General features: G+C 54.8%; 3 protein-coding genes across 4 annotated transcripts in view; 2 read left to right on the top strand and 1 right to left on the bottom strand.

Annotated features, from left to right (window-relative positions):
* The window catches only part of PUSL1 (pseudouridylate synthase-like 1), a 21,115-nt gene extending 15,086 nt beyond the window's left edge, over positions 1 to 6,029 (top strand). Inside the window, exons 6-9 of the mRNA XM_010137908.1 lie at positions 890 to 1,052; positions 1,766 to 1,813; positions 2,821 to 2,918; positions 5,967 to 6,029. Coding sequence (XP_010136210.1) covers positions 890 to 1,052; positions 1,766 to 1,813; positions 2,821 to 2,918; positions 5,967 to 6,029 — 372 coding nt within the window. The remainder of the gene's footprint in view (positions 1 to 889; positions 1,053 to 1,765; positions 1,814 to 2,820; positions 2,919 to 5,966) is intronic.
* Positions 6,030 to 6,115: 86 nt separating this feature from the next.
* On the top strand, positions 6,116 to 7,180 carry LOC104494996 (lysophosphatidic acid receptor 6-like). Its single transcript, XM_010137907.1, has one exon. It carries the CDS (start codon positions 6,116 to 6,118, stop codon positions 7,178 to 7,180), a length of 1,065 nt encoding a protein of 354 aa, XP_010136209.1.
* A 1,920-nt stretch (positions 7,181 to 9,100) lies between these two features.
* Positions 9,101 to 15,811, bottom strand: part of CPSF3L (cleavage and polyadenylation specific factor 3-like) — a 9,601-nt gene continuing 2,890 nt past the window's right edge. For both annotated transcript variants that reach the window (XM_010137905.1, XM_010137906.1), the window contains 11 exons: positions 15,190 to 15,328; positions 14,672 to 14,736; positions 13,859 to 14,048; positions 13,261 to 13,344; positions 12,706 to 12,795; positions 12,083 to 12,245; positions 11,625 to 11,732; positions 10,984 to 11,045; positions 9,995 to 10,137; positions 9,402 to 9,531; positions 9,101 to 9,225 (listed from right to left, as the gene is read on the bottom strand). In XM_010137905.1, coding sequence (XP_010136207.1) covers positions 9,160 to 9,225; positions 9,402 to 9,531; positions 9,995 to 10,137; positions 10,984 to 11,045; positions 11,625 to 11,732; positions 12,083 to 12,245; positions 12,706 to 12,795; positions 13,261 to 13,344; positions 13,859 to 14,048; positions 14,672 to 14,736; positions 15,190 to 15,328 — 1,240 coding nt within the window. In that variant the 3' untranslated portion in view covers positions 9,101 to 9,159. The remainder of the gene's footprint in view (positions 9,226 to 9,401; positions 9,532 to 9,994; positions 10,138 to 10,983; positions 11,046 to 11,624; positions 11,733 to 12,082; positions 12,246 to 12,705; positions 12,796 to 13,260; positions 13,345 to 13,858; positions 14,049 to 14,671; positions 14,737 to 15,189; positions 15,329 to 15,811) is intronic.

Here is a 15,811-nt window from a genome sequence, read left to right as displayed (position 1 = left end):
GGGTGCTGCTGCTGGTTGTGAACCAGACGCCATCCTCTGCTCGGCTTTCTGCCCACGTGTGAGGAGAGCAAGCCTTGCTCCGAGGCAGCGCTGCGTGGCTGGAGATGGCTGTGTTACAGGTCCTCGTCTCGTTCTTACTAATGCCATTAGTTGTAGGGAGGGAGGACTTCCAGGAAGGAAGGGAAGTTTGCTGGTTCTTCTCCCTTCCCCGGCACCAGCTGTGGTCGCTGGAAGGTGCGGTGCTGCAGCGTGTTGCGGACAGGCTTAGGTGCTGCCTGTCATCGTGTCACCGGGGTCAGCGCAGAGCCCAAGCAGCGCCTGCGAGAAGTGGGAAGAACACCCTTCCTCCGTAGGCTGTGGGGTGACCGTGGCTGTTGGGGCCGTGCTCAGGGAGTTTATTTCCAGAGAAATAAAGCAGGTGCTGGAAATGCTCCCTGGAAGTGTGGGATACCAAAGGCGTCCAAGGGGCAGCCAGGGCTGGCTGGGCCCCTGATGGGTGAGTCTGGGGCACGACTTGGGATATGTTTGTGGCACCTAAAACAGAGCATTTTCTGTGGGGAGATGTTGCTTTTTTCTGAACACCCAGCCGCACTAGGAGCAAAGTGCGTGGCACTGGGAACGACCGGTAGTGCGAGGAACAGTAGGGGAACACCGGGAGCTAGGCTTTCTGGCAACTGTGGGGTTAATAACAATGGGGCGGGCTCGTGGGGATAGAAATTATGGTGATACCGTTCTTTCCAGGGACACTGAACTCTGGTTTGGTTTCTAGCTTGACTTGCCATCGGTAGTAACTGCTACACTCCTGCTGCTACTCCAGGCTCCGGACTGAATTTCTTGCTCTCTGAGTTTTACGAGGGCGGCTCCAAAGCCGTGTTCTCTGTTTTTGCAGGTCCGAAGAATGGTTGGCACTCTGGTCGCAGTCGGCCAGGGGAGGTTACCACCTCATCATATAAAGGAGTTGCTGGAGGTGAAGGATGCGCGGGCTCTTCCCCCAAATGCCATGGCTCCGCCGTCAGGCCTCTTTCTCAAGTCAGTGGAATACGATGAAGCAGGTAGGTGAGTGCAGGGAGCAGCTGGAGCAGGGCAGGACGCTGCAGCGCAGCTCTGAGCACTTGGCCTGCCCTTGGAGAAGCAGCTGCTGCTGTGGCTCGCTCGCTCTCGGGTGGTGCTGGCGGTGGGGAGGGAGCCCAGGCAGGAAGGGAAGGGAAGGCACAGATCTGAAGGGCTTTCAGGTGGTTTCAGCGCTATCTTATTCCCTAAATCCATGTTTTCTTTTTTCCCTCTCAGATCTGAGGGCTCCAGGTGCCCCGGGAGAATAGCGGCGCTGTGTGGCAGCGTGTCTGCCAGGACTCCAGCTGCGGATGGGCGGTGGAGGTTTGCCAAGCGCTCTTACACAGCACCCGGTCTTGTCTCAATAAAAACCATTGACTGTGACCGTGGGCATCTTCCCCTCGTTTGTCCTTGCCCACTGGGGCTGCTGAGGGGACAGGAAGAGCAACTCCTTTTTTCCCTTTTCTCACATTCTGGTGCCTGTCTCAAACAGGAGGAGGAGGAGGAGAGGGGCTTGGGGCTCTGCTTTGGGGAGGTTTTTCCCTTCTGTGGTGTGTGTGGGAGGGACTCAGGCTCAAGACAGAGGAAATGCTGCATTCTCCTCTGTGACGCCACCTTTGCACAGCGAAGCACCGGGGACAACTGCACCGTTTGATGCAGTGACTTACAGAAACAGGCTTTGAACCTACTCACCACTTCCTCTCCCCATCAACAGTCGCTCTCACTGGCTTCCACTTCATCCTGGGCCCTGCTACAAAGTCAGGTCTGTTGCACTTAGGGTGTTACAGAGCAAAGTTCTTTTGAGGCCCCTTGAAACCTGTTCCAGTGGTCACAGCCTGGGCGGGTAGCACAGGAGCACGGTGTGAGCGGGTCAGGCACCCAGGAGATGACACCCTTTCTTTCAGCAGTGGGGGTTCTGTAGCCAGGAGGCTGCTGCCACACTGGTGCTGGGCTCCAGTTTGCTTCGGCTGTTCTGTAGTTGTTGGTGCAGAGGGGGGAACAGAGAGAACTCTTTGGTTTTTCTTTTTTTTTTTTCTTTTGTTTTAAACCCGGCCCCTGTCTTGCTTGCCCAGGCAATAAAACACATGTTGGGTAACTTGTGGGGTTTGTTTCCCGTGAATGACACCAGAATCTCTCTCTGTTTTGGTTATAAAATGACTGTTGGACTGCCAGGGTGCAGGAAGGAGGATGGCACTTTTGACCTCTGAAGTTCACAGAAGAAACAACACATGGTTTCCACACTGCTGCAGCAGGAGCAACGTGCAGCCGAGACGCCTGGTACCACCGTGCTAAATCTCCCCTTTGTCCGTGAGAGGAGGAGAAGGGTCAGAGAAAGCCGGTTCGGGAGCAGGCAGCCCGCTGGGTCCGGTGAGAGGGTGTTCTTCGGCAGGTGGCAGTTGGGAGTAACAGAGACGGTCTCTTACCGAGAAATCAAGGAAGGATCTTTATATCCTCTTGAGAGGCTGGAGTGTCCAGCCCCTGTCGGCACGGTGAGAGCCGCAGGGTGGGCAAAGGGGAGGCAGAGGGGTTTCACCTCTCTTCACCACCCTTGCCTTTGGCTGTGGGTCCGAGTTGGTGAGTGGTCCTGATAGAGGGTGCAAGGACAGCCCCGTTCTGGGTGTCCCATCGTGAGAAGTGGTTCACCTCCTCCCCACGCTGTTCCAGGTGGATTTGCCACAGACCTTCTTTTGAGAGGATGGCAAGGACAGGCCAGGTGCTCCTCTCCCTTCCGGTGGAGCTAGCTGACAGCCGGCTGCTTTATCCCCTCAGGGACTAGTCACAGAGACTACATGACTTTGGAGGAGTCCTGCGTCTGTGCTGCGGAAAAGGAGAGTCGAGGCTGCTGCGTTGCAGTGTGGAACCTGTTGGTGCTTTTCTGGTGCAGCCTCACCGGAGAAGTACCCAGAGGTGGGATGCTGGGACGTGCTGCCCGGATTTCTCAGCCCAGGCGGTGGGGCTTGTCCCGTACCTTCCCGTGCCTCTGTGTTTTCAGACAGCGCTTTGCCTGAAAGGGAACGGCAGCAGAGTCCTGCTCTTCCTCCGCTCGAGGGGAGGTGGGAGTGCAGCTGCAGCCCACTCCAGAGTGTCTCTGACCGAGACACCTGGTTCCCGAGGCAGCGCTTGCTCTGCAGACCACCGGGCCAGGAGGGCCAGGCAGGCTGGAGGTGGTCCAGGGTGGCTTCGGGTGGGAGCACTGTGCCTCCCTCGCGGGTGGATACTCGGAGACGACTAAAGCACGTGCCAATCCCGTACCATGCCCTCTCCCCAGTTCTGGCAGGGACACCCCACTCGCAGGGCGAGCGCTCTGCCGTGGGTCTGAGTGACAGCTTCTCGTCTTCTCTTCCTGTGGTTTCTCTCTGCAGAGCAGTGTGGGAGAGCTCTGCCGGGCGACTGCAGGGCTGTTGCCTCCGGCGTTAGAACTCGACACAGAAGAGCTCGGCAGCAACCTCGTAGCTGTGAGGACTCTGAGGAGAGGCCAGTGTACTGCTCTGCAGCTGCTGCAGGAGGGATGACCCGCTGAGCTCTGGTAAGCTCATTTCGAACTGGGTTCAACACGAGTCTTTACAGGGCGGAAAACCAAACCAAACCCTGACGCTGCTTGGGCTACTGCCAGCTCAGGTATCACTGCGTGCGTTTGGTTTCATAGTTGCAGCACAGAAATAATCTGCTCTTGACGTTTCTGCAGCCATTTCCCAACTCGTGGTTACAACAAAAAGCCATCGCAGTGATGGGCTCGTTACCAGCTCCCGTGATGGGAGCCCAGGTTCAGCTCTCCAGACAGTGCCCCAGCAGCAGAGTGACGAGTGACGGGCTCGCTCTGCAGACAGCACAGGGAGCTGTTGGGGGCTTTGCTTTGGTCTTTAAACCACAGGGCAGCTGGTAAAAGAAGCTAATTGAGGTACAGTTTTGTGATGCTAAGAGGGGATGTTCCGCGGTGGAGAACATCTGCACCCGCTCCTAGCTCGAGTCAGTGCGGTGATGTCCATCATTAATACCCGTTACACGGGGGCATTCTCTTCCCTTCCGTGCTGCTGCAGGACAGACGCTTTCAGCTGGTTCCGCTGGCACAGCCAGCGGCTGGGCAGAGCTGAGTGTTTGACAGTGACGCTTTAAAGCTAAAACCAGAAAAACCAGCGTTCGAAGACCCCAGCGTGGCTTTATAGGAAATCAATCATTTCTGATAATGTAATGAACTCAAAATCCAGTGGAAACTTTGTGATGTGTGAGTCAAAGGACTTTGTACAGAGGGAGAAGTTCAGTGATGCCTTCTGGTTTCTGGAAGAAGTAACAGCTCCTTCCCCCCCCTGCCGAGGAAAGCCCCAACAAAGCAGCTCTGGGGAAACAAAACTGAATTTGGAATTTGATGGGACTCCCTGCTTTTAAAATGGTCGATAAGTGAACTGGGGAGATGACAGCGGCTGTATGCTTGGAAAATAGATGTTTACGTGTGGACTTTGTCACTTCCCTCGCAGGGAGGGAGAAGGTTTTTGCAGAGATTGTTATGCATGGTGGGTCCTGCAGTGCGTGTGTGAGTGCTTGGAACTGGGTAGAGGAGAATACGTGTAAAATACGTGTAAAATATTCCACGTCAGTGGTTTGTTATTACCCCCCCCTCCACTGTTCCCATAACGTGGGATCCAACGTGGGAAACATTCACAGTGTTTCAGGTGGGGAGGGATTTGGGGGGTTCAGTGAAGGAAGGATATCGGTGCGGTCCAGGCTGCTCCTGAGCCTCTGTAAGGCCCCGGCCCTGCGCTGCCGGCGCCGAGGGGAGGCGGGTCCCGGCAGCCCTCCAGCCGGGCTCGATTCTCCCCGTCGCAGCAGTGAGGACCCCGAAACCAGCCGTGCCTGGTATTGGATTTCTTACCCTGCTGGGTGCACTCGCCTCCTTGAAGTGAAACCGTTTGTTTCCCTTTCTAACTTCGCAGTTACCATTCCGGGTGCTTTTGACTTCACAGGGCTGTCGGGGGGAAGTGCGATTTCAGGTGCCTTTGGAGAGTACGCAGCGCCACGTGTCCTGTTGTGCCTGCAGTGCCACAAGTGTGTGTCGCAGCTGGGTTTCGTTTCTCCCCTGCCTTGAAGGGCCTGTTGCAGAGTGTGTTTGGCTGGTGACTCGGGTCTCGATGGAGGGGCAGGGCACTGCTGGCAGTCCCTTGCTTACGTGATGGGAGTGACCTAGATGAGAGGAGTCCTCCTTGTCCAGTGCCTCTCTCCCGTATTTCAAACACAAACTAGTCCCTCTGTCCCGGAGCTGAGTGGCGGTTTCCCTCTGCAGAGCAGGCTCAGGGTGCTGAGAATCGCCCCGTCCTCTCTGACCGCGTGTTCTTGGGTCTGGCGGTGACCCAGGGCTGTGGCCGGTACCACACGCTTCCCAGCCAAGAGACCTGGCACATCTTGGCTGGAGTGCTGACCCCTCCGTCTGCTGTTCTGTGCTTCAAATAATATTTCTTAATTTTAACGGGAAGGTGCCACACTTGCTCTTCATAAAGGTTAGAATGGTGCAGCCCTGCAGAGTACTGGGTTAACTGGAGTCACTGGAAAAGCCGTCCTGCTCCTCCTAGCCACTGCTGCTTTCCCTTTCTCCTGGGAAAGCTGCACAGTCCGTCACGGCGGTTTTCTAAGGACGGGGTGGGAACCCCAAACATCTCTCGGCAGGGATGCAGGAGTCTGGGTAGGCTTTAGGATGGGAATCGTGGGCCCTCCCAACGTTTACCCCTGCCGCAGCTCTGTGCCGCCCCATTTGCTGGCCCAGCCTTAGCCACAGCCGTGGCCTTCCGCAGCTTCTTGGGGCGCCGGGAACTGCTACCTCTGTCATTCAGTATTGTCACCTCGTGATGGGTTTCATGCCGGTAAAGACTCTGTCTGCAGTGTGAGCCCCAGATGCTCGCGTTGAAATGATTTCTTCTCCCTTACAGCACCGGCGCTTCCCAGCCAAACCCAGCGAGCACGGGCCTCTGACCAGTGACTTCCCCCCTTGAGCTCACAGAACTCCGGCACCTCCTGAGGTAAGGGATGGCTTAACCTTTGACCCCGTGTGGGACAGCCCTGCGCTCCAGCAGAAACCATGGCAGGTGCTTCCTGGGCTGAGGGAGTCCCCATCGAGACCTCGGCTAACACCAGTTCCGGATTGCGCCTGGAAGCAGACTTCCAGTTTCCCTTGTTCACGGTCATCTACAGCATCGTCTTTGTGCTGGGACTGGTTGAAAATGTCTTGGCTCTGTACCTGCTGGCCTGCAGGGTAGAGCACACGTCGCACTCCTACGTGTACATGATGAACCTGGCTCTGGTAGACACCTTGTTCGTTTGCGTGTTGCCTTTTAAAATCCATTACCACCTGAATCGGAACAACTGGCTCTTCGGGGACGTGGCTTGTAGGCTCACCGGCACTTTGTACTACATCAACATCTACCTCAGCATTGCCTTTTTCACCTGCATTTGTGTTGACCGCTACATCGCGGTGTTGCACCCCTTCACCTACATCCAGATCAGAGTCGGCCATTATGTGGCGGTGGTCACCGTCCTCTGGGTGGTCGCTCTAAGTGTCATGGCTCCACTCATCCTTGGAGGTCCCCTCCACAGCAACAGTGGTGTGAGCAACACGACAACGTGTTTCGAGAACTTTACTACAAGCAGCGGGATTTACCGCATGGCACCTTACAACATCCTGGCCTTACTTTTTGGGTTCGTGATCCCCTTTTCCATCATCCTGATCAGCTACCCTCTCATTGCCAAGAGGATCTCCCGGACCAAACGCAGCGTTCGCAAGAGAAGGGCCCTGAGGACGATCTACATCATCTTGGTCATTTGTACTTTGTGCTTCCTCCCGTATCATCTCACTCACCTGCTCCACTTTTTAATGAGAGTCCAGGTCATCCAGAACAAGTCGTTCGCCAGCTTCATCTACAAAATGCGAAGGGTCACCTTGGCCCTGGTGAGCTTCAACTGCTGCCTTAACCCGCTCCTCTACTACTTCACCTCTTGCAGCAAGCGCTGGCTCTTCAGCTGCCCGCTGCGGTTCAGGTCCAAGGTGGTGTACACCATCTGCGACCAGCAGCGCGGGGAGGCCACCTCGGGGTACAAACTACAGCACAGAGCGGGACCCAAACCCCCCAGGGATGGAACCAACTGAGCTGCTCAGAGTAAGTGCGTGCAACATTCACCTCTCTGTTTCTTCAAAAACAAACCTGTGGAACCGGCCGTTTCTCAGACAGTGGCTGTTGCAGCAAGGCAGCACTGGAGGGAGCTGCCCGACCACTCTGTGTCTTTATTAGCCCACTGGGGCAGTTCTGGGGGGCTGCAGTCTCCCCCAGTCCTGGGCAGCGCTGGTGGAACGTGCTTTGTTTGTGTAGGTGGATGTTTTGGTCTCCTAATGCTGGGGTTGGCGGGAGGAGATGGGGCTCTTCCCTGGAAAGCAGCACAGCCCAGGAAGGGGTTACTGGAGAGACACCAGCTGCCTCATGGGCATCGGGGCTGAAAGCAGAGGGGCTGGGGTGGTCCCGGGCTTTTCCCCTGGGCTCTCCCTGGGGGTGCTGCTGGCTTCACAAACTGCTTTCTGCCCCCATTCCACAGCCAAATAAGGGCTGCTCATCCCCGCTGGTGGATCGTGGGCTTCCTGAGGAGAGGAGGGTTTGGGGACGGGGGTCTAGCACTGTGCCTCTGCCGTCAGGCGGGACAGCTGTGACTGGGAGCGTGGCTGACAGGAGAGCCCAGCGCTTACCAGCCATTAGCCCTGCTCAGCAGCAGTCGGAAACACGCACTGCTGGCCACGCTGGCATGGGGGAGGCTGCTGTAGGGGCCGACACGAGTCCTCCCCCGTGCAGCCCTCTGCAAAGGGCAGAGCTCTCCTCAGTCCCCTTTTGTGCTAGAAACAAACACGGCCTCTGACCTGTTTCTCCTCCTCTCTCACGTTAACAGAACCACAGAACTTCTGAGTCAGATCGGCTGAGTGTTCCGCCCTGTGAACCCAGAGACTTTGTCATCGTTTGTGGGTGACTGGAGTCAGCAGAAAACCACGGGCCTGGCTGACAAACTGCTGAAAAGGCAACGCTTTACTCCAGAGGATGTGATTTTTGGTAGCAGACTCCCTGTCCCGGGCCTTCCCACGCCACCCCCAGACCTCACCGAGTGCCTGTTGGTGCTCTGGCCCGTGGGGACAGCAGGGGCTTGTGTGACAGGGAACGAGGTACTGCCGAAGCGGGTCAGTGCTGACAGGTGGGTGGTTGGGGTGCGCTGTGGACTTGGAACAAGAACTGCCCCAGCCCTTAAAGGACAGAGGGATGGACTTAGGTTACTGCGGCAGAAGGGAGGGGGGAGAGAAATGATTGTGTGTTGCTGTGGGATGGAGTAACGTCTCTTTGCACAACACTGGATGGTGCGGCTGCTGCCTACATTCAGCCCATTTTCCTGATTTTTTTTTTAAATACTTTTTTTAAAAACCTGCACAAACTCTTCTAAAATATTGAAAATAGTGACTCCCATGTCCCTCTGCTCTTTGGGGCTAAGACAAGTACAAAACCATGAAATCGAGCATTAGGACAAAGAAATCTTTTACCTTTCATGAGAGACTGCTATTTTCATCCCATTTACAGCTGTGGAAAACTTCCCCGCACTGGAGGGACTATTCTTTCCAACTAAGTTTTTATGGGGAGACTCGATCTAGAAGTGCAGCTTTGAGCTGTCCTCGAGGGACATCTGGGTCATTTAAGAAGTGATGCTGCTGGGTAAAGAGCACGTTTAGGGCTTTATAATCTCACCCCCATTATACTTTGTGTTTAACTGTGAAGCTTCGAAAGCTCCTTGTTTCGCCCAGCCCTGCTGAGGCTTTAGGGAAGTGAGGGGTGGGAGGGCAGGAATCCTGCATGTCTCTTACCCTGCTGGGTAAGCGACAGCACCTGTTCCTCAGGCCTCGTTAACAACAGGCTGTAACGAGGCCCTGGGCAGCCTTCCCCTGGGGGAGGTGGCAGTAGAAGGTCTGTACACGCTGTCGCTGCGGTCACTGGACAAACACTGTAACTCCTTTTTTAAAACAAGGACCAGAAAAAACATTGACAGTGTAAACAAAATAAAACTACATCTCTGTAGAAGAGCCTGTGGCTGCCGTGCTGTTGCTCACGGTGTACTCTGCGGCAGCCCCTTCTTCAGCAGGGAGGTGAGATAGCTGCCCAGCTCCTCATCCTGGAGAGAATAAAGAGGAAGAGGATGAAACCCTTCCTGAGTGGCCCCTTCAGGGCAGTAAATTTAGCTCTGGTGGCTGGAAAGAGACTGAAAGACTTCTTGGACCCAGCAAAAGCTGATGTCAGCTGTGTTCAAAAACTCAGACACTTGAAAAGCATGTCTGCAAGGGTTCCTACCTGGTAGGTCCAGGATACGAGCAGAACTTTGGTTCCTTGATCCTCGGAGTGTGCTGTGGCTTGGATAAGAATGGACTCGACGGTTATGGAGCCGTCGGGGAGATGCTGCACTGAATAATCCTTCAGGACGCTGGTGAGAGAGGAGGTGGGTGATTGATTCTGGCTGGGACACGCATACAAGGTGAAGGGTGGCTCACCCCTCATCTCTGTTTCCCCAGCACCAGCGTGCTGTTCCTGCTCTTGGCTGTGTCTGAGCCAGCACCCCCCGCCCAAGGACAGGACACCTTGGGGCTGAGCCATAGCTCTGGAGCTGGTTTTACTAACTGAGCTAGAAACAGCAAACCACGAGGAGCGATGATTTGGCGGGGACTGCTCTGGCTTGGCAGAGACCAGGAGCTTGCAGGCTCATGACCACTGCTCTGGTCCCATCACCCACACAAAGTCCTAGGAGCAGTCGTATCTTCAGGGCAGCAGAGAATTTTCTCGAGGGCTGGTCTGGAAGGCCAGCCTGGAGAGGGCACTCTGTCAAGAACGATGAGCTCCAGTCCATCCCTAGGCGGGGAAAAGCCAAGCACAGCTAAGACCGGACTCACCCTTTGAGGTGGTTGTACACACGAAGCACCGTCTCATGCTCCTTCCGCGGATCCTGGATGTGAACACGGCAGGTGAAACGCAGCTGATGTTCTGTAAGGCCCAGCTCCTTCAGAGCCTGCTCTGGAGACACCAGACGGAAGCTCTGCAGAGGAGAAGGACAAATCCATCGTGAGCAGTTATTTCTTTGAAGTCTTCTCTTTCCTCTAGCCAGCTGTGCACAGCGTGTGCACAGCGTGTGCACAGCGTGTGCTCATCGCTGGCAGGTGAGATGGTCCTTTTCCATCGCTGAAACCCCTCAGTACATTTCAGCTACTCCACGAGCAGTAACAGCTCGGCACGAGCGTAGGGTGCACTGGGAAGGCAGAGCTGAGACAGTGGCTATGTGTCCACCTAAATAATCTCACCGGGGCTTTATTTCCCAAAATCACAGTTGCTCTCTGGATGGAAGTTGGCTTGACCTCTTTATCAGGGCAGTTATTTAACCTGATGTTCAGAGCATGAACTCCTCCCTTGGCACCTCTCCCTCCTTGTCCAACACCAGGCCGCTGCGTGACTCTTCTCATTGTTACAGGCACAGGGAATCACACCCGGGTTCACAGGCTGAACCTCCCCATCTCTCAGGGCGGCTGCAGCTGCACCCAGTGGGTTGCTGGTGGCCAGGGCAAAAACCAGGCTCTGAAGAGAAGCAGCTCTTCGAGTTTATGTTCCCTAAGACTTCATCTGCGAGCGTTTCTGAGACTGAGCAATAAAAACACAACACCCCGCTCAGGAGGAGCAACATCCCGATCCTGAAGTACAGGAGGCTGAAGACTATCAGTCAAGACAACTGACAAGCTGAGGCGCCTGTCTTACAGCTTAACCTTCCCAGGTACAGCGTTACCGGGCTCCTTCCAAGGATCTCTGTTGTAGTCCTCCCAGAGCTCGTGCACGAATGGTGACACCACACGTAGAGAGAACACAAGACAAACGTAAGACTCTTTTTACTTACGTTATCCTTCAGAATTAGCGTGCCGTGCATCAGCTGTGGCTTCCTGACATCTGGGAGGAGACCTAAAAGAGCGCCAGGGCAAGAGAAAGATGACAGGAGTTACTGGTGTGGGTTACCCTTCACATGACCAACCCCTGCAGCACCCACCCAGGTTGATTTGAGTCCTGCTGAGGTTCGGAGACTAGGACTTCACCTCCCGCTCTCCTCTCTGTCAGAGTGCTTACACCATCATCAGAACTCCAGCCACCAGAAACCCTGCACGCTCGTACAGACCAGCCGCCTCCCTCCCTGACCGGAGACCTTTTAGATTTTTCTTAAATTGGGTTTACAACAGTAAATCATTTCTCACGGACCTGGCTAGGGAAAGCAGGGGTGGATTTTGTTTTCACAGCGAATGGGCAATGAGTGACAAACAAGGCAGAGTGTGTGCGTGTGGGTTTGTTTTCAACATTAAACGTAGACTCGCAGCACAGGAGCTGCTTCATCTCAGGGGAAGTCTGAGCATCCAAATGGTGATAAATCCTGTTCCTCCGCAGGAAGTGCTGCAGTGAGTCCCCATGGCTACAGCTGCGCCGGTCCCACCCGCTACCAGTCCTGCACACCCCCCGGCAGGGCCCGCAGGCTGGTGGTGAGGGTGTCACCTAGCGCTGTTTCTCTCTTCAGGAGCCCCAGGGAGATGTCCACGGGAATGCTGGGGTTGGTGAAGATGGTTGTGGTCTCTCCGTTTGCAGGCATGTAGCAGCTGACATCTGCAATGTGAACAACCCACGTCAGAAGGACCATGGCAGCCCCTCTGCCCCCATACTCAGCGCACCCACCAGCAGACAGCAGGTGTCCTGGGCTGGATGGGGCTGGGACTTTGGCAGCTGGTCCTGCGGACAAGGCGTGTGAGCTGTACCGCCTCCCTCCTGCCGCCATTCCCTCTTCAGCGCCGGCGCTGTACTTACGGAACTCCTGTTCTATTTTCTGCTTCAGAAACTCCATTTTCTTGGCTTCGCCATGGACCAGGAGAACGTTCCGTGGCTCAGCCTGGCGATGCGTCAGCTGACCCCCTGCCTCCCCGCCGCCGTTCCCGCTACAGCGCCGGCGCTGTGCTTACGGAACTCCTGTTCTATTTTCTGCTTCAGAAACTCCATTTTCTTGGCTTCGCCATGGACCAGGAGAACGTTCCGTGGCTCAGCCTGGCGAATCAGCTGCATTATTCCCTTGGCATCCGCGTGGGCGCTGAAGGACATGTACTCCACCTGCATCTTCACCTCCAGCTGGGGAGGAGCAGAGGCCCAGGCTCAGAAAATGGCCCCTGGGGGGTTTGGATGTTGTATGAGGCACATTCCCCTGATAAGTACTTGGTGTCTAACCACCACCTGAAGGCCTGAAGAAATGGACCAGGAGAACGTTCCGTGGATCAGCCTGGCGAATCAGCTGCATTATTCCCTTGGCATCCGCGTGGGCGCTGAAGGACATGTACTCCACCTGCATCTTCACCTCCAGCTGGGGAGGAGCAGAGGCCCAGGCTCAGAAAATGGCCCCTGGGGGGGTTTCGATGTTGTATGAGGCACATTCCCCTGACAAGTACTCAGGCCCAGGCTCAGAAAATGGCCCCTGGGGGGTTTGGATGTTGTATGAGGCACATTCCCCTGATAAGTACTTGGTGTCTAACCACCACCTGAAGGCCTGAAGAAATTCCCCCAAATGATCCTCCTTCTTGAAAATAAAACTTACAATTTGCCTGCCTTCCATCTCCAGCTTGCGCTGCCCGCTCAGGATCTTGTGGCCCACAGTCCCCTGCACGCAGTAGCCGGGCATGATGACCTGGGAAGGAAAGCAGAGACATCTTCAAGCCCCGCACAGGGCCTGGAGTAGCTGCTGTTAACGTAAAAATAACCACAAATGCAGAATGCTGACGCAGGAGTGTGTTCTTCCCACCACCGTCCCGCACTGGAAAGCTTCTCCCTTTGTTCTGCAGCTCCCGAACACACACAAAAATGAAATTAGAAGCAAACTGCTGTCCTCCACGCAGCGTTAGTTAAAATGTCTCTGAAGCAGCTTCAAATTAATGAAAATGCTTCTGAAAATAAAACGTCCCACCCTCCTGTCCAAGACATGCAGCGCCTCTGCTCGCCGTCACCCATAGTGAGGGAAACCCAGAGCTCGAAGTCACTAGAGGACTGGTGGCGTTTAACCCTAGACACGCAGGAAGAGCTTTCCTGTGAGCGTTGTTCTTGGGCCACTGGCACACTCAGACAAGACATCACTCAGGGAAACACTATTTCTTACCATATTCTTCTCATTCCCTGCCCATTTCTTGAAGATTTGGAGGGACTGTCCTGCATGAAGCATGCCAGGGGTGGCAAACACGACCTACAATTACAGGTGTTAATTTTTAACGTTACTTACATAAATACCCCCAAACTGTAGGAGTACCCACTAACAGGCAGCACAGCACTCACACTGGCTGCTCAAAGCTCCGATGGGGATTCCCCTTCCCAGGTACCACCCAATAAACCAGTCAGAAATAAAATCAGCAATAAGGAGTCGTTGGGACACAGATGCTTTACAACACGAGTCAAAAGAACAGACTTTTAAAATTAGAAAAAAGCAGGTCCACAGGGATCCGTTACATGACCAGGCCATCCATCAGTTTATCTCTCTGGGCATTTCACCTTCCCTGACGTGCCGATAGGAAGGTCTTGACTAGCTGCACAGATAAAAGCGTTCGGAGGGCCTGGCCACAGAAGGGTTTTGGCCGGAACACAGTGGGGTGGAGGAGGTTTGGCTTTCAAAGCTGCCTGCGTGCCTCGGCCAGGGCTAGAGCGGTGGAAAACAGCTCCCCAAGACGACACGCCGGCTCTGTGACGCTGTCAACACCACCTACCATCGGCCCTGGGTTGTCCGCGAAGGCCCGGTCAAACGCTTTGATGTGTTTGAATTCAAACATGTTCCGCTGCACAAAGGTTTTCCGAATTTTCTGGTTAGTCCAGGTGATGAAGAGCTTGTAATAGTGATTGGCCTTCTCCGTCAGCCCCGTGGAGAAGTAAATGGGAGCCTTCAAATTCATTCTTTCCCTGCGGAGAGAAGCAGTCCCGAGACCGGTGAGGGCCAGACGGGATCCTGGCTCTCTGCGCTGAAAGCTCGTAAACCTACGCAGTCTCCAGGGATTTCTTCTGTCCCTACTCTCCTCTCCGCGAGCCACAACTCAGCGCTGCATCGCTGTGCATTAACACCCCATAACGTCAGCTTTAGTCCAACTCTCCTTCCCACCCGCTCCAGACAGCTGCCACTACAAGCTCTGATCACTCTGCTGTGGGAAGGAATGGAAGCGGTACCGTTCGGTATCAGCAAAAACATTTCCACACGATGCTTCTGCCTAAGTGTAATCCCTGTTCATCCCTCCTGCCCTTCCATGAAAACCGTTTTACAACGGGGCAAAGGCAGAGCCCAATTTTTTAACGGACAGAGAATGACTCCAGAGCAGAAAAGGGTCAGTTTGCTGCTTAGAGTCATTTTCCACATGGAAAATAGATGGAAAGAAGGAACTGCACAACTGCCAGTGTGGGCCGACACGTGGAGAAGCATTAACAAGAAACTCGTACTAAAGAGGCGTGAGAGAAGCACACCAACCTGCCAGGCCCGCCACACGAGGGGGACAAGCAGGAGGCGGGACACACACGGAAGAGGCTGCACTCACCAGAAGGTCTCCAATAAAATGCAAAGCTCCTGGGCACGTCCAAGGGCAAAAACTGGGATAAGAACCTGCAGCGGAAGCGAGATTCACAGTCTGAAACCCAAACAGTGTGTCAGTGGCACCGCAGTGGCAGCAGGGCAGGGCACTCAGCAGCCAGAGCTGGCCACACTGGAAATTGAGAAGCAGTGACTGAGCAGCCAGGCTCAGTCTCCGAATTTACGTGACTAAGAGGATGCTTCAGCACACACGGTGCGCATCAAGTCAGTATTGCTGTTATCCTCCATACCTGCAGGCTGTAAGCACAGCGCTGCCCTTTCCATCTCCTCACCTCATAGCTGGGTTTTATTCTTGACAAAATTTCAGTGTTGGTTAAAGTACAGATGGAGGAATGTAAGAGCACCCTCGGGTTCATGCAGAGGTCACACAGAGGGGCCTGAGCTCACTGACAGCTCCGCGGCACCTCAGAGACAACAAGAGCTTCAGAGAGGAAAAGAACCCCCTTACTTGGGTCATCAAGTTACCTTCCCTCCTCTTTCCACGGTCTCGTGAACTTTCTTCAAGAAGTCTCTTTCTCTGCAGCGTTTGGAGTCTCTGATCGTCGTGGCGTAGGTGGATTCACTTATTAACAGATCTGGGCGACACTTATCGATCCAGGCAGCACTGGAACAAAAGGAATTTAACAAACCCAATCGGATCAAGGGGTGGCCTCTAGCCTTTCTATCTGCAGCTCTCAAAGACAGGTGGGGAACATCGGCGCCTCCCTCTGCAGGCAGGGAAAGGGGCACGCGGGTGGGCACAGGGTCGTCCGAAGGCACCGGCAGTTCTGTGGCAGCATCAGGACTCCCCTTTGCAGGCCACGCTTTAAACTGATCCAGCTCAGAAGAGGGACACTGAGGTTTGCAAAAGCAATTCTCCTCCAGTCTAATGCTCTCAAAGACAGGTGGGGAACATCGGCGCCTCCCTCTGCAGGCAGGGAAAGGGGCACGCGGGTGGGCACAGGGTCGTCCGAAGGCACCGGCAGTTCTGTGGCAGCATCAGGACTCCCCTTTGCAGGCCACGCTTTAAACTGATCCAGCTCAGAAGAGGGACACTGAGGTTTGCAAAAGCAATTCTCCTCCAGTCTAATACTTGTTTTAAAGGCAT

This window comes from Buceros rhinoceros, unplaced genomic scaffold (genome assembly GCF_000710305.1).
Source record: "Buceros rhinoceros silvestris isolate BGI_N320 unplaced genomic scaffold, ASM71030v1 scaffold4126, whole genome shotgun sequence".
In the NCBI taxonomy this organism is placed as follows: domain Eukaryota; kingdom Metazoa; phylum Chordata; class Aves; order Bucerotiformes; family Bucerotidae; genus Buceros; species Buceros rhinoceros.
Note: the sequence above shows the minus strand (reverse complement) of the source record. Positions and strands in the feature narration are given on the sequence as shown.